We start from the raw sequence: 19,672 nt of genomic DNA, 5'->3' as shown, positions 1-19,672 counted from the left end.
AGATGTAAAAAGCAAATGCAGGGTCAACAATAAAGGACTCAAATGCCTATACACTATTCCTTAAAGTTTAAGAAGCAAAGAGAGTGAACTTGTACATGATGGCAGTTATACTATAGTTATCATTACTGAAACTTGGTGGGATGAAAGTACTGGAATGTACTGCTGGAAGGATATAAACTGTTCACAAGAAACAGACCTAACAAAAGAGGACATGGAGTTCCATCCAACTACTTTTTTCTTAGGTCTTAATTTTTTACTTGCATAAGAAATCACTACACTCTACAGAAATTCATAAAACTAAGGATGAAAGGCTCCTTGGATGCATATGGGTTTATATAAAAGGGGGGGGGGGAATGGCATTGCTATAAGTGTATACCAGAAGCCACTCAAACAAACAGAGCAAATGCTAATCAGTTAACCACAATGTGCATGAAGCACACCAAAATAATAATGGGGGACTTTAACTACCCTGACATCAGCTGGGAGACAAACAAAGAATTGAGTTGTTTTGTTTCGAAGTTCAGTTGGCACATTCTAACTAACGTTTCCTCCATTTTACCTTCAATTGTGTGAAGGGTATTTTTAAAGGTATTTTGTAAGTTCATGACAAGTCACTGTGCTGAGAAGTGTCAGATGGTCTGCCCTTGGTATTATAAGCCAGGGCTTTTCAACCTTTTCACCCGTTGTACCACTTTTAGGATATGGCAACATCCGAGTACCACCAGTCACCTAGCAAGGTGTCAAAAACTTGATGACCAAAAAAAAGAGGAAACAAATGATGAAGTACAGGTAGTCCTCAATTTACAACAGTTCGCTTAGTGACTGTTCAAAGTTACAATGGCACTGAAAAAAGTGCCCTCCAAGCCACAACCGAGCAAAACACCTGCCTGCCCGGTGGCGCTCTTCCTCCTGTCTGAGGTTTTCATTCCTGTGAGCATTTCTGTTGAGGATTGGCAGTGGGGGTGAGGGTGGGCTGTTTGGTTTTTATTTCCCCCCCTCTGCTGGGTGGTTGCAGCAGGTTTTGGTCACTTCACATGACCCTGGTACACTGTGACTGTCATAAATATGAATCAGTTGCCAAGCATCTGAATGTAAATCACAAAACCCTGGAGATGCTGCCACATTCCAGCTGATCAGTGCTTCTTCTGGGTTCAGAAGCGCCAGGATCAGTGCCGAGCTCCAGCTGGAGCCTGGTCCTTATCCTGGTGCTTTCACTGAGGCCTGACAGCCCTGCAGCTCCAGCCATCTCTCTCTCAGTCTTGTGCGGTGCTGCCACGGGTTCAGCTCATTCCCCTCCCCCGCTACCACTTTTCTAGGATGGTCGCGTACCACTTGCCAGGTGCCAATGTACCACAGGTGCTACCCGTACCACTGGTTGAAAAGCCCTGTTATAAGCATTGCAGGGATAAAATGACTGGACTGGGTTAGGTTCACACATATCTGGGTTTTTTCACCTGAATTAGCCACACCAGAAAGTTGCAACAATCCAGAAAAATAAAGCCTACAAACCTATTTGTTCCAACACGTGAGTATTCATTGTTTAATAAGAATTCATCTGCAATGTTATTGCCATTTACAGTAACATATGGTTATCCTGACATTGATCCAAGAGGAAGTCACAATGTGTCACTTACTAGCAGTCATAAAGCATAAAATTCATTTTCTGTAATTATGAGATTTGAATTTATTCTACATGAGTGTGGTTTTGACTAGTATCAATAGGTTTCCTCAACAGGAGTATTTTTTTTTATAAAACATCCTTTTTTTAACCCACAATCCAAAGAAAGCAAATGACCAAACCAATCATCTGTTATTCAAATTCCACCTGTAAAATAAATATGCCACATGCATTCAAGCCTAATGTCATAACCTTGAATTAGGGTTAAAAGGATTAATTATGACCATGAATAAGTTGGAAAACATTACCAGCAGTTACAGCTACAATAATAAACAAGCATTTTATTTCCTTGAAGAGCTTTTTAAAAATTATGAAATCCGTCTGCATTATGTTTAAAGAAGGCTATTAAAAGGACTGTTTAGTGCTAATGGATGACAGGCTTGAACTAATGAACTCCAAATATATACAGCCCTAAATATCTACAAACCAAAATTAAAAAGCAGGTAAACCATTTAAAAAAATACTGATTCTATGTGACCATACTAGTTAACCAAAGTACTTTTATGGGTTGCCTTGAACACAAGGGGGATCCTGTTACCTACAGTTAAGACTTGTGTGTTTATAGTAATATATGTATTACAACAGCAGAAAAATATAGCGAATGATAATTGATCAGCACACCAAAATCACAGGCACAGGCAATAAAAAGAAATGTGGTTCATTAGAGTCCAAGTGCTTCCCCTTACTGATATTGTAATGGGACAATAAATTACCTCTAGAACATATAAAGAAGCTCATTTGCCTGGGAATACTGATATTTGGCTGAATGTATTCTAATAATTTATAGTAGAACTTCCAGTGCATTTCATCTGAAATCTGCTCTGAATTTATGAACTTTCTTGACTAATGTTTAGTAATTATTTCCCAAATCCTAGATAACTGAATTTTTAGCTTCTCTGCAATTATGGCTATAGTACTAATCACAGTTCTGAGCAACTTGATACCTTTATTTATAGTCTCAAACAAGTATATACAAAATATTAGATTTATTAACTTTCACAGAGGACAAAATGGTTTAGTTAGTTTGTCTAACACTTAGCAAAGGAGTAGAAAACTCATGTTCGTAAATGATCAGTCCTGTTATCTTTTGGAGCTGATCATGCTGCCTGAGATAACTGAGAGCACTGCTAGAAAGACCATAAGTTCCCACTCCTCAGCTTGTGAACTGCTATATTATCTGTAACCAGTGGTGGGATTCAAATATGCGAACAACCGATTCCTTATGTGGATGTTGCTTCCGGAGGCAACAAAAAATTAGCTACTGGTTCTGCCGAAGTGGTGCTGAATCCCACCACTGTCTGTAACTATTCTAATCTTAAAATAAAAAAGATGGAAAGAAGAAAGACAATGTTCTTCAACAATGTAGAAAAAGGCGGTACTAATGAAATAGCAAAGGCTAATAATTATGTGATTCAAAGAAGAATATTTATTAGTATATTAATAATGATAATTACAAAGAACTCTGAAAAAATTATATGAATTCTGAGAGATTTCAGGCATGGGCATGAGAAGGAATTGGATAGATCACTCTAATGACTTGTAGCAGGACTTGGAAGGAGGAAATAGCACTATTCCTGTCCTAGCAGCTCACCGTGTGGGAGCCCTCCTGGAATTTTGTTTTTCTGTTGCAAGACCAGTTTGTGATTGTTGCTAGGAGGGCTTTGCCAAATTGGTATTTGCTATAGATAATTGCTATATTAAAAAGGCACACATGGTTAGTAGGTTGGGATTTTTTTGGCAAAAGCTAATCATAGTTATTTTGCAACAATGCATTTGAATTGTCCTACTTTTTTTCTTTGTATTCAGAGTGCCTATCGAGTTTTCACCAATAGCACCTGCTTGAAACATATGATTCTGAAAATCCGCAGAGATGCTCGGAATTTTGAGAGGTATCAGCATAATAGGGACCTAGTAAATTTCATCAACATGTTCGCTGATACACAGTTGGAACTCCCACGAGGCTGGGAAATCAAAACTGATCAACAAGGCAAGGTATAAGAATGAAATGAAGTTAGTATTTAATTCTGCGTAAAAAATTATAGGTATTTGTTGGGCAGAAATGCTGGTGTGTGTGAAAGGTGGGGAATATCAGTATATTAACTGGAGGGTTTTGGCTTATCCTCAGATGCCTTCATGCAGTATTTATTCAGGAATATAGATCTTAAAATAATTATCCGTATTGCTTTACTTAGTCTATATAATGTAGACAATCCTTCAGTCTACTTTCAGTACATTATTCACACTGTATTTAACCATTTAATTTCTTAAACTAAAAAAATCAGATTAGAAATCATGTTACATCCTGTTTTCCATATTATTAATTCTGGTAGCTCTCTTAATATTATTTCTGATTCTTAATATTCGTCTATTGCAGTCTTTCTTTGTTGACCACAACAGTCGTGCTACCACTTTCATTGACCCCAGAATTCCACTTCAGAATGGCCGTCTACCCAACCACTTGACCCACAGACAGCATCTTCAGAGACTCCGTAGTTATAGTGCTGGAGAGGTATGTTTTCCTGCTTCCCCTAATTTATTGGAATTGCTACATAAATATGGGCATTAGAACCTAAGGATTTCTTCAGATTCATTTTAGTAAAAGCAGATGCTAGTTTTTAGCATGAATTTTAAATAGCACTGTTATATATATTTATGACTTTTTTTTAAAGGGATTGTTTATTTGCTTATCTCTGAGAAATAAACATGCAGGTTGTTAGAGGCAGTTTTGCTTGGGTTTATATAGCATGACAAGTTTATATATTTGTTAAATTTATACCTATAAAAAAACCAGGGAAACTGGAAATAATATTTGATACATTTGCATACTGCTGATTTTATATGAATTTTTGGTGGATTGCATCAAATACCAATAAACATAACAATAATTTTTAAAAGACATAACATTGTATGAACATACAATAAAGCTCGAATTCAGCTCAGGCATATCAGATGGGAAATACTATCTGGAACAGCCCCTGTTTGACTACTTTCCGAATAGCCATCATGTATGATGCTATCTGAATTTCTGGAAGTGAAGTGTTTTATTGGGATATAGTGTATAATTGGAAAAAAAAATTTTTTTACTTCCCCATCCAAAATTTTACATAGTAGAGGTCCTCTTAGAATTTCTTGAATTTTGTGAAGTGCATTCTTATAGATCAAGTTTAAAGTAGGCAGTCCTACAATTATCTAGCTGTCAATTCATATAGAGTTTGATCCCGGTCCGCTGTTGTGATTCCGTTGTGAATTGTGGAAGAACATAGATGGGAATGATGCTAGTTTTCTTTTATTTTAGTTCTTTATACATATTTAGTATTGTTAAGGATTGGTTTACTCTATATAAGCTAGAGAGTGATGGATTTTAGAGTTTATAATTGTTAGTATATGATTGTTTATGATTGCTTTTTAGACATATACCTTGTATTTTGCTCTGGGAAGTCGGGGGGGGAGGGGGGGAGGAGGGGAAGTAGAGGGGTGGGAGGCAGGGGAGGGAGGAGGGAGAGGGGGAGGGGGGGAGATAGGGGGGAGGTAGGGAGGGGAGGAGGGAGGTTTTTGTTGCCCAGGTATAAAACATTGCTTTTCTCATGCAGTCAAACAACAAGGTACTAATTTTATTTTTGAATACTTTTCTAGTTGGCATATTCTGTCTTGGCAAGTAACTATGGCTTTTTTATAAATATTTTTTTAAAAAAAAATCAATCAAACTTTTTTCTTTCAATGCTCCCAATATAGTTATAGGTCTTTTTTATTTCAGGCATCAGAAGTCTCTCGAAACAGAGGGGTTTCTTTGTTGACCAGACCAGCCAACAGCCTAGTAGCAGCAATTCGAAATCAGCACCATCATGAATCCTTGCCTCTTGGTAAGTATCACTGCTTTTCAAGTGAGTTCAGATAATATTTACTAATTTTTTTAGCCAAAATAAAAGGCTCACTGTAATTTCTTCTGTTATTTTTTCATTTAAGAAATGAGGCTTCATTTAATGGAAGAATGAGTGATTGCAACAGGTTTATCAATCCCATCTGGGGAAAAGAACCACAGCAAAGAAATAGTTCATTAATAAGCAGTAAAACTGCTGCTTCATTGGAAATTGTACCTTCCCATCCTCTTGGCTGTAACAGTTTAGAAATAACATAATTACCAGATTTAGCAGTGCTGTTGAATATCTAATTTAGCTATTGGTAAATCAGTCTAAATATATTGCATTCATGTATTAATGCCATTATGTATACGCAATCTTTCTGGTTTTTACTTTGCAACACAGCTCATAATGTATGAAAATAAAGACTATTAAATCCATAAAAGCATAAGCAGCACATCTACAAATATAGCATATATAAAAACAGCGGATGACCAGGGAAGAAAAAAGTGTTAAATAAGTTGTTACTTCAGATGGGTTGGGATGGGCTTCCTTAGGCACATCTTGTGGAATTTAAAGAGGTTTTTTGTTTGTTTTTTTCAGAACAGCAAATTATGGATGAACTAAAGAATAAGCCCAAAAGCAAGTCTAATTCTTTTCTTAGTAGAACACAAACCTATTGTATTCCTACTTGGCTATCTTTGGATAATATAAGCCAAAATATTTCAGAAAAGATGTGGGACAGCTGAAGCACCTATAGTACTTCCAATGTGGCTCTTATAATAGACTTCTCAAAGTCTGGAAAACAGAATGAATCAAAATACTAAAGGCTTGGAACATCAGCATATTGTTCCTATATTAGAGAAACAAGCAGCAAGAAGAATCAGTCCCTGCCTGAAAAAGCGAACTGACAATGGAATGCTAAGGTACACATATCCAATTTCCCTTGCAAATTCTGGAATCTGGATCCTTCCAGGGTCTTATTAACCATGTTTATTGAAAGGAAAAGGGGGATTAGGTTTCAGAATCTTAGATATTGGATGTGTGGATTTCAGTAATCAAGTAATCAGTAAACCAATTCAGGCAACGATTCTTTGATCCCTTTGCTTGCCCCATTTAAGGAGTTTGCTCTATGAAACAATTTGTCTGGAAGCAGTGGGCATGTTCACATCAATTTTAGTGGAGGAATGTGCACAAATTCCATCCCTGTAATATTTTATAAATGACAATTCTCTTTCTCTGGCTCTGAGAAGTCTATTACATCTCCAGGGACAGGGGAAAGAAAGGATGTTGTAGGAAGAGAGAGACCTTGATAGAACATCTGTAGGCTAGATGAGGGTCAGAGATTCTCTGTCCTGCTGTTCAACTAGTGCAAGCAGGCAACCAGGATGAAATGGGTAGCATGAATGATTCTGTCCAAAAATACTGAGTGAGTATGCTGTGACAGTATATCCCCTATCGTCAGGGCTTTTTTTGTCATAGAACGCTCAGAACGGAGTTCCGGCACCTTTTTTGGATGGAACCTTGTAGGGTAGGCAAGGCAGGCTGTATGACATGTGTGAGTTCCGGCACCTTTTTCTTTTACAAAAAAAGCACTGCCTATCGTTATGCTATGAATTCTGGTCAGCAGCATATCTGTTATATAACTCTGCAAAGTACCAAAGATGCTTTTACAAAAGCTGGACTCATCCAAGAAGCTTCTTCAGGTCAGGTCAGTTCTTGGATGAGAAGCGAAACATTTTGAAAAAGCAACTTTGCACAATATGACCTGGATGATTGAAAATCTTCATAGACATTTGGCTGCACAAAGTATTTCAACAAGATGCTGTGCAGTTCATGACAGCATAAATGAAGTGCCATTTTTTCAAATCACTAAAGTATTTGCATATGGAAAGAGCTGAGCAGCTTTTGGAGCATCATTTGGAGAAGATACAAGCACTTTTGAAGATTCAGAGATAGATACTTTTTGTACTCAAATAAATGCTTTACACAGCCCTAATCTTCCATGTTATTTTCACTTGTTAAATTTATTTGCTTCTTGCTCGTTTTCTTATTCAATATATTATTTTTCCACAAGAAAACCCAGGGTTCTTTAGAGTTAAATATTTTTAAAACAAAATTTAAGACAAAAACAATAAAACAGAAGAATGATTTCAAACTGAGATGTTTTTGTACTTTTTCAGCATACAATGACAAAATAGTCGCATTTCTACGCCAGCCTAATATTTTTGAAATGCTGCAGGAACGTCAGCCAAGTTTGGCTAGAAACCATACACTCAGGTACAACAATCTATAGCTAAATTACTGAAGGTAAGATAGGAAAGCCCCAAAGTGTGAGCAACATGGAGTTTGCTAGTTACTATAGACAATAAGCTAGGTAAAAAGGTAACATGTGCTTTATGCTCATAAGATTCCAGATTAATTTGCTTTCATTTTCAGTTAGAAGATCAAAATTATTGTCTGTCTAATTTATAGCTTAGACTTCAAGATCCAGTCTGTGTTGGTCACCTGGACCAGAAATTTAGTCTGCATACAACCACAATTGAGTCCAAAATTTATGTTACTAATTGAAACATTCATTAATTGAGTTTTGTCCCTTTTCTTACCATGGTTATTAAGTGAATCAGTGCTGTTGTTAAATTAGTAACATGATTATTAAATGAATCTGGCTTTCCCATTGACTTTGCTTGTCAGAAGGTCATAAAATGTGATTACATTCTCCCAGGAAACTGCAACTGTCATAAATATGAGTCAGTTGGCAAGAATCTGAATTTTGATCACGTGACCATGAAGATGCTACAATGGTCATAAGTGTAAAAGTGATCAAAACTCACTTTTTAAAGTGCCATTGTAACTTTGTTTACAACATTAAACAAATGATGTAAATTGAAGTCTACCTGTAATTAATTTAATGAATGCAGTAATTCGCTTAATGACCATGGTAAAAATTGTAGTAAAATCAGGCCTGGTCATGTGATGACTGGCTTTATGATTGCACAGACTAACAATGGAAATTCCAGTCCCAATTGTGGTTGTAAGTTGAGGACTAGTTGTAAAACTTCTATAGTGAGAAGACTATTGATTAGTAATACTAATACTTTACGCCTTTAAAATTGTAGTACAATAAAAGGGACAACAGAGGATTAGATGGTTAGGTGGCATCATCAGTGCAATGAACATGAATTTGGGCAAACTCCTTCAATGGCAGACAGGGGGACCATGGGGTTTGTGAAAAGTCAGAGACAGCAACTAAACAATAGAATATTAGGGACTGAAAAGTATAAAGTAATGTTAGATATATAATAAAGTGCTTATATCAGCAGTATAAAAATCAGTTATACTGTAACTAGATTAAGGAATTTCTTGGCCATGGTGCAGAAATATATTTTGGAATGTTCAGTGCTTTGAATTGGAAGCTGAAAAGATGCTTTGGAGTAGATATCGGTGTGCTTGCCACAGCTGTTGGTACCTTCTTGAAAAGGGTCTGTCTCTTCAAGGATTATACCAATAGATGTTGATAGTATGCTTATATCCACCCTGAAATGCCTTGTTGCATGCTACAAATTCCTTCTTAATCCAAACATGTATTTTCCTGGGATTGAGTAGCTATTGAGATAACTCAAGAAAATATTCTGGTTCCTCAAAGAAACACCAATAGTGTCATATGCAGATCTATGCTCTCTTTGAAGTACATTTTGGATTTGAAATAATCCACAACCCTAAATATGGCTTGTTTGTTTGTTTGTTTATTTATTTATGAAAATTTGTATGGCCTCCCATTCACTCTTAGTTCAATGATGTTTGGATCACAATGATAATTTGTAAATACCAAGTTAAAATGCCATCCAGAAGGACATATTTTGGCAACATGTAATGCCCATATATATAAACCCACCATAACACCATTGTTGCAAACTACAAAAAGGTAGCAAGATCAAAAGAATAATTAATTTCATAGTTAGGCTTGATAGGTACAGCTCAGTATATCAGGTCATTTTATTAGTTCCATTGTATGTTGGCTATTAATATACATGTAGTCCTTGGTTAATGATGGTCATTGTGACTGAGTACTCATTTGCTAAGAGATGCATAAAGCATCATAAAACAAGACATCACATCCAGCTCTGATGTCAATGCTGCTAGCATCGAATGTTATTGCTTGACAAGAGATGAAGAAGTAGCTGTTTCATACAGTATGTTAAACATGTATTGCTTTAAGACTAGTGTATTGCTTTAGTTTAAGGTTAGGAGTGGGGATGAGTAGGAATGCATCTTCAAGGCCATTTCTCTCACTAAGAAGATAAGGCTTTGGTGGGTCTTCTAACAGAAGGGAAACTGATTCTTTAAATTAATTGGAGAATATGATTAATGACAAAATTAGTAAGGTGGAGAATTGTGTTTTAATATATTGTGCAAGGGACAGAGATGCCTCAGAGTCACTTGAAAAGCCCATACTGGGAAACCTGACATCTGATTTATGACAGTGATTTCAGCAGTTCCAACATGCATATCATTAGGCAACTCCTGCATGGTCATTTGACCCTGATGTCATGTGATCATTTTTTACTTCCTGCTGGCTTCCCCATTAATGAAGCCATAGTGAGAGTGGCAAATTTCAACCATGTTTGCCTTCTTTCTCTTGCTTTGTTTTTCCTCCTTGCTGTTTTGTTTGTTTATACATGTTGGAATCGCTGACTAGTCTGATTTAATTTATGGGTCTAGACAAAAAGATATTTAATTCCAAAGGGTTCAGTTTGGCTCCAGGAAAAAAAAACATTTATAAGATTGAGATGAGTCACGTTAATAAGTTAATTGTTTCTAAAATACACTTTTCCATTAGGTGATAATTCTGATGATGACTATCCAATTATTTATTTTGTTCTCTTTTGTTTTAAACTAATTCCAGTAATAATATTTCAAATAATGTTTAAGCCCTTTTTAATCAATTCTTCCATTACAGTTTTGTTTGCCAAATGACTGTCCATTCTGCTTTCTTTTGCTTTTCTCAAGATAATCTGGACTGCACATAACCTGTACTTTTTTTTATGTCTGAACAATGTTAATGTCAAAGAATTTTTCACCAGAAGTTACCTGCATTGTAAATTGATTTGGACACAAATATTGACAAGCTTTATAAGATAAACCAACTTATGTTTCTGCATTTTTATATTAGTTTTTTGAAGAGGAATGGAATCAGTGTAGAATAAAAGGAATGTTTTCTTTAATAGTATTTCAGTTCAGATATGTGTTAATTCTCTAGGGAGAAGATTCATTATATTCGAACAGAGGGTACACATGGACTTGAAAAATTATCTTGTGATGCAGATTTAGTAATACTTCTGAGGTAATATACAATAATTATTTCTAGTATAATTTTATTAAATTTGAAAAAGGAATAAAAAGTTAAGATACAAGAAAAAAGTAAGAAAAAAGAATCAGACAAAAAGGAAGATAAAAGTGCAAAAAGAAAAAAGAAAGAAAAAATGGCTTTCTTCTTTGGTACAGATATAAATAAAAAGGTACCTCCAACTCTTATTTTAAAATTGGCAATAGTCTATATTACTTCCATAATCCCATTAATTCCAATGATCAAATTCCAAAATCAAATTACATTTCTCTTTGTTTCCTGCAAAAAGCCCATGGGTAACTCCATTAACAACTCATTATTGTCTTTTAAAATACAATAAAATACACCTTATTAAACAGTAATGATCCAATAGAACAAAAATTAACAAAAATACCCAATAAGATAAAAATATAGCTCTTTTTCCATTTAATCTTTGTTCCCTTCATTTCTCTCTTAACAATTAAAGTTTTGTAAAATATAAAAGTAGTAATCAATACCAAAAATAATCATCCTCTGTTAGGGGAACAAGAAGAAGAGGCAAGCAAGGGACTCACTGGCTTGAAAACATCAAAACTGATACAAAGATGGACATTGAACAACTGAACATGCTGTGCTTGGCAGGGTAGCATGGAAAACATTTGCCTATAAAGCTGCTAGGAGTTGAACGGGACTGAATGGTTAAAATGGTAAATACAATGAATCCATATCAGTTGTCTCCAGATAATTTGTTCAACTTCAGTGATAACGTCTTGTTCCAGCACTTCACAGGCCGAGAAATCAAAAGTTTCTTTAAAATTACCTATACTCTGGTAATTTTCACTGCTTTTGTCCCCAGTTACTGTGGGAGAGAGGGGCAGATGAAGACCTTTTTCTTCCTCTATAATTTAATCAAACCATTTGCCCTTCAGACTCTCATTTCTCATGAGCAAGTCATAGAAATGGAGTTTTTCTGATTGGCTGATGAGTTGAACAACAGAGCCTTCCCCCTAGTTCACAGTTGTGACACAGCCTAAATTTATGGACACTAGAACTGGCTACTTTCCCCACTGGAATCCGGAAATCAATATACTTAATAATTAAATGATTTCTTTCCAAATCTAAATCCTTCCTTCCAAGAATAGCTACTTTATATTTATATCAACAAAATTCAGTCAAAAAAATAAAATTCTACATAAGTTTGGCTATTAAGGTGGAGAATATGATTAGAAAAGTATGAGGAATCCTAGAATTAGAACAAAGTGGAAATACAATATGTGGTGAAAATATACCGGTATTTGTATTTCATGTGCAGTATTAGCTTTCTTTAAAGAATGCTTTCCAAATTGAGAAAGGTTCCTTTTGTTCAGAACAGAACAGAATAGAATAACACAGGAGGGATTTTGGAAATCTTATAGTCCAACCCTTTCTAGTTCAATTTTTATTCTCAGATTTGGAATCTGTAAGAAGCAACTAGAAACCAAGATTCTCTTATATTACTTATGAACACTAACTGTGGAAGATAAAATATGTTTGCTCTGTTTCATTAAATATTTTTTGTACTTGCTTTGGCTGGAGGAACTTTAAACCCTCTTAAAAGGTTGCCATCTAAGGTTGACACTCTGTAAAACACATTGTCCCTGAGATTCAGATTTCTGGGCATTTTTGCACATAACGAAGTTCTCATATTTCTCTCTTTTTTAGTCTTTTTGAAGAAGACATTATGTCCTACATTCCTCTTCAATCAGCCTTCCATCCTGGCTACAGCTTTTCCCCCCGTTGTTCACCCTGTTCATCACCTCAGAATTCTCCAGGTAAAGCTCTTGAGAGTGATATCTGTGGCTAGATTTGTTTCCTATTGTTGTTAGCTGCGAAGTCATGTCTGACCCATCACGACCCCATGGACCACATTCCTCCAAGGCCTTCCTGTCCTCTGTTTCCTATTATCCCCTGCAAAAATACAGCAGCCAAAGAATATATAAGTATCCTGCCTTTTTTTAGATCTCCCTCTTACCCATCCCCCCTCTCCATAGAAAAATATGACAAAGTATATTTTTGCCAATATTCTCTTTGTGTAAGGCTGAACAACTTTTCTCTGTTTTCAAAGCAGATCAATAGCAACCTACAAGACTTCGTCTAAAACAATTTTTTCCTACTATTTTTGTACCCATTATAAATGCATATTTTACTTTATATCTCATCTGAGAAATGTTCTGCCAAAAAAGAAAGTTGGTTGACAGATCTGTTTCTTCCCTCCCACTATGCACTGTTGGAAGAATTGAGGCCTTTGAACTATGGTACTGGAGAAGACTCCTGCGAGTCCCTTGGATTGCAAGGCGTTCAAACTGGTCAGTCCTAGAGACTGCTGTTTAGAAGGGCAGATCCTGAAGTTGAAACTCAAATACCTTGGCCACCTAATGAGAAGGAAGGACTCACTGGAGAAGAGCCTAATGCTGGGAAAGATTGAGGGCAAGAGAAGAAGGGGACAACAGAGAATGAGGTGGCTGGGTGGAGTCATTGAATTAGTAGGCGTGAGCTTAAATGGATTCCAGAAGATTTTAGAGGACAGGAAGGCCTGGAGGAACATTGTACATGGGGTCGCGATGGGTCAGACACGACTTCGCAACTAACAAAAACATGCACTGTTAATTTGCAAGAAAGAATGAATTTGCTACTTTTGTGGTGTCAGTTTCAAAGCAAATGAATACCTATAGCTAGAATCCTAGTAGCTGAAACATTCCTTGTAATGGAGGACTTGTTTGGGCATGCTAAGAAAATAATTTCATTACAAAAAAATGCATAACAAAATCTTGTCACCACACAATAGAGTTGTATATATGTTTGCTGGTGTAGCTGAAAAATGTAGATTATCTTTTTAGATCTTATATTTTTAAAAAATGCAATCAAGGCACTGTTTTTTACATACAGAGAAATATTTTCCAGAAGATCCAAGACTGAATTCCACACTATCTCTAAAAATGGCTTCAGTATTCTTTTCTTTCTTGATCCATGTAAAACATTCTATATTAATGTTTGAATTTGGTATCATTTAATAATGCCAAATGGTGGTATATTTAGGACAGATAAAATTAAGTTATTTGCCATATATAACATATATAAAAAGGTAAAGTTTTGCCCGCACATGCGTGCTAGTAGTTTCCAACTCTAGGGGCCGGTGCTCATCTCCGTTTCAAAGCCGATGGGCCAGTGCTTGTCCGAGGACGTCTCCATGGTCATATGGCCGGCATGACTAGACGCCAAAGGCACACAGAACGCTGTTACCTTCCCACCGTATAACCTATACTGAGCTGTTTAAAAATACAGCATTTAAAGGTGGAGTGGATAAATTGATGGAAAATATGTACATGAATGTTTGCTAATCATTATGTCCTGTTTCTTTCATCAGAAGTAGAATACTTGTGAAGAATAATCATCAGACAGAATACTGTCTTTGTGTTGAGGTTTTCCAGAGTTGTTTTGTTAGTTGTTTCCACTATGGAAAATAACATATTCTTCTATAAATGTATTTAATATAATCTAACTCGTGTTTATTATATTCTTAATTATTTATGACATGGTGACATTATATTATATAATTCCTTGTCCCATACCAAGGTCACTAATGAATGTCCTGTCCAGACAGCACAATTACAGCAAGACACAGAAGTGACATGGAAGGACACAAATGTGTGCAAATCACATCTACTTTTTTTTTGAAGTACAGATGTTGGTTGAGATAGGTGGCTTCTTCACAAAAGCTCATCTACACCCTAATCTATAATCTCAGTTGACTACATGAAACCTTCTGAACAGCTGAATGACTACCCATATGCTATAAATGTAAAATAAAAGGGTTTGCCTTTTAGATACAAAGATTATCATTAATGAATGAGATCCATTATTAGCTATTAGTTTAACCCAGCAGCTGCAAATTGTATGTTCTTTCTTATGTTTGCACTCATCAGGCTTGCAACGGGCCAGTGCAAGAGCACCTTCTCCTTACAGGAGGGACTTTGAAGCCAAGCTTCGCAACTTTTATCGAAAGCTTGAAGCAAAAGGATATGGGCAGGGTCCAGGTAAAATTAAGTAAGTGTTTAATATTGATTCCTATATGTTATTTACTTAATAATTTACAAATATGAATATGAATATTTTTATAAAGGAGTCTAGTTGGAGAAGAGTTCAGTCTGCAAAGGAAAAATACAAAGGAGGGCTAGCAATATGTAAAAACAATCTAAGTGCAAATAGTGATAATTGTGAAGCCAGTACATAGTAAAGAAAGGAAATCTGTTCCTCATGTAATTTGTGATTGTATATTTTGTGTATATATTATGTTTTATCAATAGGAATAAAATACAAAACAGGAAAACAAAGCAAACATACATCCAATAGTAACAACAACAAAAAACAAAAACAAAAAAGTGTACATAAAAGTAAAAAAAAATGACCTAAACATCCAACATTAAACATATAAAAAAATCCACCCTAGCTGGATGCTGAAAAGATCAAAAACCTGATAAATTCTCATCCCCTTACATTAGGGGTGTCAAACTCACAACGTCATGTGACACGTTGCGATGTATTGCAACATTTTTGCCTTTGCCAGCAAGAGGTGGGCACAGTTTTGTTATGATCCATCTGGCCCGTGGGCCAGCAGTTTGACACCCCTGCCTCACATAAAGTGTCCGTAAATAGTTATAAACTTTCTCATCATTATTTAACAAGAAAAATGTATAAACAAACCCAGTCAACAGGTTAGCCCAAATATTACACTAATATTCAAATCCCTCCTTGTATTTAACATGTAGAGAGTATATGACTTTCAGTGTCTTGTAAAGCTATCTAGTCCATTATCTCTAATCAAGGCAATTAATTTCACCATCTCTGCCAATTCAGTCAATTTTAAAATCCATTCTCCAAGGAAAGGCATCTCCTTTCCTCTCCTGTGCTTAGTGAGTACAATCCTCGCAGCAGTCACAATGGAAGGAAAGAGCGTCCCAAATTGTTTTTCAGTTGATTTATCCACAATACCTGTAAGAAAAGCTTTGGGTTTTATTAATATTTGTATCTTAAGTATTTTCTGTATCATCTTTATAATGTTTATCCAGAATGTTTTCACATAGATGCAAGACCACCACAAGCCAAAAAAAATAAATTTTCGATTACGTTTCCAATACTCGTTATAAGTCCCTCTATACATTTTTATATCTGGAGTCAAATACTAATGATACATCATTTTATAAAAAAAATTCTTTCAAACTATAATTCAAAGTAAATTTTAGTCCATTAGTCCATATATTTCCGCATTTATGTAGTGTTGTACACAAAAACGTTTTGCTCATTCTGTCATGCAGTCTTTTACATATTGGTCAACCAGGTTCATCCTGAGTAACATTTTATATATTTTAGCAATCAAGTGGTCATCTCCAGAACATCTCCCATCTGCACAGCCTGTTCTTAATCAACATCAAATCTCTGTTTGTCTTTTTCTTTTGGGCCTATTTCTTGTGGTAATTGATCTTTGTCTTTTAAAAAATGGTGAAGTTCCAATCCACATCTTTCCATAAAATTTTGTGCTTTAGAGACTGAATTTAGTCTACAAAGTTGTTTTCCAAAAGTAAAGATAACCCCTTCCAGTTTGTCCCAACAAAAGGGAATGTTAATTTGTTTTAAGAGATTTGCCAGGAAGGAATATTCTTTACATTTCCTTAATATTGTAACTGGAATTTCTTTAAATATTTATACCTCCTTTCCAGGAATACTAAATCTCTGATGGTAATGTTTCTGAATTACTTGCTCTTTGATAGATTTTCTTACGAATTGGATCATAACATCACTTGGCAATTGTCTTCTGACTGCTTATGCTGAGTTTATTCTGTAAATTTTATGTATTTCTTTAGAGTAATCTAGTTTCTCATCATTAAACCGTTTAGTAACTTCTATTACAATTGTATCTCTTAGGTTTTGGATTCCTTCAGAAATTCCTTTTAGCCTTCCTTCTAACAAGGAAGATTTTATAATTGTAATTCTCTACTGGCAGACTGGTAGACACTATAATTTTATTTTATTTACAAAGAACTGATGGGTCAATATTATTTCAGCAATATCGAAGCAACTTATTGCAGAAGAGAAATTTATATTTAATTAATTACTGCAATAACAATAATTGGATAATCCAATTTACATAATTACTCATTCACCCCACTCCAGATTAATAATAAGGCGTGACCACTTGCTGGAAGGCACTTTTAATCAGGTGATGGCTTACTCACGGAAGGAGCTCCAAAGAAATAAACTCTATGTTACATTTGTTGGAGAAGAAGGGTAAGAAGTCACAACATGTGACCAAAAAGCTTGTTTTCTTTATTTTATATTGATTGAACTTCCAATGGAATAGGTTATACAAAATAACTGACAAGGTATTAAATCCAAATAATGCATTTTTAGCATTTTAATGTCATTGTGTTACGGTAGAAAAAGTCAGGGAGGATTAATCAAAAGACTAACTTAGATATCAGCACATAGAACAAATATGAAATTCTTACACTAGCAGTTATCTTCCTTATTTATTTCGAATGAAGAATTGTATATATGGATGTAAATTGGTATAAGTCTGGCTCATATAAATAGCATCTTACACAACCTGTCGGTAATTGCAGAATCAGTAAGAACTTACAAGGGAAATAATGACTCCTTGATATGACTTATTCAAAGATTTAAAACTGAATTAAGAACTTCTTGAACTTAGACAGTTTAGGAGGTAAAATGTTTATTTTTGCTAAGGAATTTAGCAAATTCTACTATTCAAATATTTCTATTTATGAAATAAAGAATCCTTATTAGTTAGAATCAGACTAAAATTATGTTAATAATGAAAGAATAACAGTTGGTCATAATTTATATAATTATATATACTGTGTGTATAAAATTATAATATATATTAAAGGTAAAGGTTCCCCCGCACATGCTTGCTAGTCATTTCCAACTCTAGGGTCCGGTGTTCATCTCCGTTTCAAAGCCGAAGGCCAGCGCTTATCCGAGGACGTCTCTGTGGTCATGTGGCTGGCATGACTAGATGCCAAAGGCGCACGGAACGCTGTTACCTTCCCACTGTAATGGTCCCTATTTTTCTACTTGCATTTTTACGTGCTTTTGAACTGCTAGGTTGGCAGAAGCTGGGACGAGTAACAGGCACTCACTCTGTTATGCGGCACTCGGGATTCGACCTGCCAAACTGCAGACCATCTGATCGACAAGCTCAGCATCCTAACCCACTGAGCCACTGAGTCCCTTCATAATATATATTAGGCTTGGGCAAATTATTCTAAGAAATATTTCTTTGCCAGTTGTCTCAGAGGGAGGGCCTTGAAGACAGCCACAAATCACAAAATACTTCACATTCTTGAGATTTGTTTAAAAGGCACAACATAAATAATATTCCATCCAATGGTATTGTAAGTGACATGTTATTTTTTTCAGGTGAGATGAAAATAACATTTAATGTAAGGATGTAAAATAATCAAGAATAAATAATTATGTAGCGTTAAAAAGAGTAAATTATGGAAAAATTCAAACTAATATGTCCAAAGTAAACATAACAAATGTTGAGTGATATTTGTTTTCTTTACGTTTATAATAATTTTTTCATTATTGATAATGTAACTATTTTTGCTGCTACATACATTGTAGTTTTTTAAACATAATTCCAGGACTATTAGAAAACAGATTTTGGAAGATAGAGGTATCTCTTTGCTGACTCTCACCTTCCAGTGAGTAAAGGTTAAAAAATAGAGTTCAAAATAGTAATTTGGAAAATGTGGGCATATGAAATGCAACTTCATTTTAAGTTGCATTTTAAACAACTTCATGTTCATGTTGGATTTCAAAGCAATTTGGAGAAGTACATTTGCAGCATTAATTCTGAATAAAATTTAAACTCCATTGACAAAACTTCCATAAAATGCCTAAGTATTTAACATGGATTAAGAGACAGAACCTGCTATTTGTCATAAAACATGTATGATTAATAAAAGGGTTCATTCCATGTGGGCTGTTTTTCCCCCCAGGTTGGATTACAGTGGCCCATCCCGAGAATTCTTCTTCCTTCTTTCTCAGGAGCTCTTCAATCCTTATTATGGCCTGTTTGAGTATTCAGCCAATGATACTTACACTGTACAGATCAGCCCCATGTCAGCATTTGTAGAAAATCACCTGGAATGGTAAGGTTTTCGGTTAAGTATACATGTCATAGCAATTCTTTTTTAAGAAAAGAAAATCAAATAATACATTTTTTATTCTCAAGTGTTATATTTTATTAATTACAATATCTTCCTTCATATAAGATTCTGTCACAGTGTTAGACCTACAGTTAGACAGCTAAAACTGAGAATGCTAGAGCCTCAAGTCTTAAGAAAAGCTTGGGGAGATAATTAGTCAAACTTAACTGTTAATATAAGAGCCAGGTTTAATCATGACCGAATTACTAAAAGAAGTGTAGTACAATCTAGTAATTTATTTGACAGATGGGAAAGTTACAAAATATATCTAGTTGAAGGCTTCAGAAGAAGTGGAAAGATACAAAGAATGGTACACCACAATTACATTGTTTTATATTTTATTGTTTTATAATAACTGATTTTTATAGCCCAGGAGACTTGTTCTTAGATACTCTTGGCACTCAAATCCTCAAGAAAGAGAATTTGTTCCTCTCATCTTACAAAGCATTTGGGAGATTTAAAGACAAAGTGTTTGATAAAATCCTAGGGAGATTTTTTGTCTGTTTAACTTTTTTCTTGCTTATTTTCTTCTTATTTA

The 19,672-nt window shown here is 35.2% G+C and overlaps 1 protein-coding gene across 1 annotated transcript in view; it reads left to right on the top strand.

The window, feature by feature from the left end:
- HECW1 (HECT, C2 and WW domain containing E3 ubiquitin protein ligase 1) overlaps nucleotides 1–19,672 on the top strand; it is a gene marked incomplete at its 5' end in the record, with an annotated part of 167,334 nt that overhangs the window by 121,073 nt on the left and 26,589 nt on the right. The window contains 9 exons of the mRNA XM_083379003.1: nucleotides 3,485–3,670; nucleotides 4,053–4,187; nucleotides 5,433–5,538; nucleotides 7,719–7,815; nucleotides 10,796–10,879; nucleotides 12,563–12,672; nucleotides 14,824–14,944; nucleotides 17,069–17,182; nucleotides 18,925–19,077. Coding sequence (XP_083235129.1) covers nucleotides 3,485–3,670; nucleotides 4,053–4,187; nucleotides 5,433–5,538; nucleotides 7,719–7,815; nucleotides 10,796–10,879; nucleotides 12,563–12,672; nucleotides 14,824–14,944; nucleotides 17,069–17,182; nucleotides 18,925–19,077 — 1,106 coding nt within the window. The remainder of the gene's footprint in view (nucleotides 1–3,484; nucleotides 3,671–4,052; nucleotides 4,188–5,432; nucleotides 5,539–7,718; nucleotides 7,816–10,795; nucleotides 10,880–12,562; nucleotides 12,673–14,823; nucleotides 14,945–17,068; nucleotides 17,183–18,924; nucleotides 19,078–19,672) is intronic.

This window comes from Vipera ursinii (genome assembly GCF_947247035.1).
Source record: "Vipera ursinii genome assembly, chromosome: Z".
NCBI classification, from domain to species: domain Eukaryota; kingdom Metazoa; phylum Chordata; class Lepidosauria; order Squamata; family Viperidae; genus Vipera; species Vipera ursinii.
The sequence above is the reverse complement of the archived record's forward strand: the minus strand, read 5'-3'. Positions and strand labels throughout refer to the sequence as shown.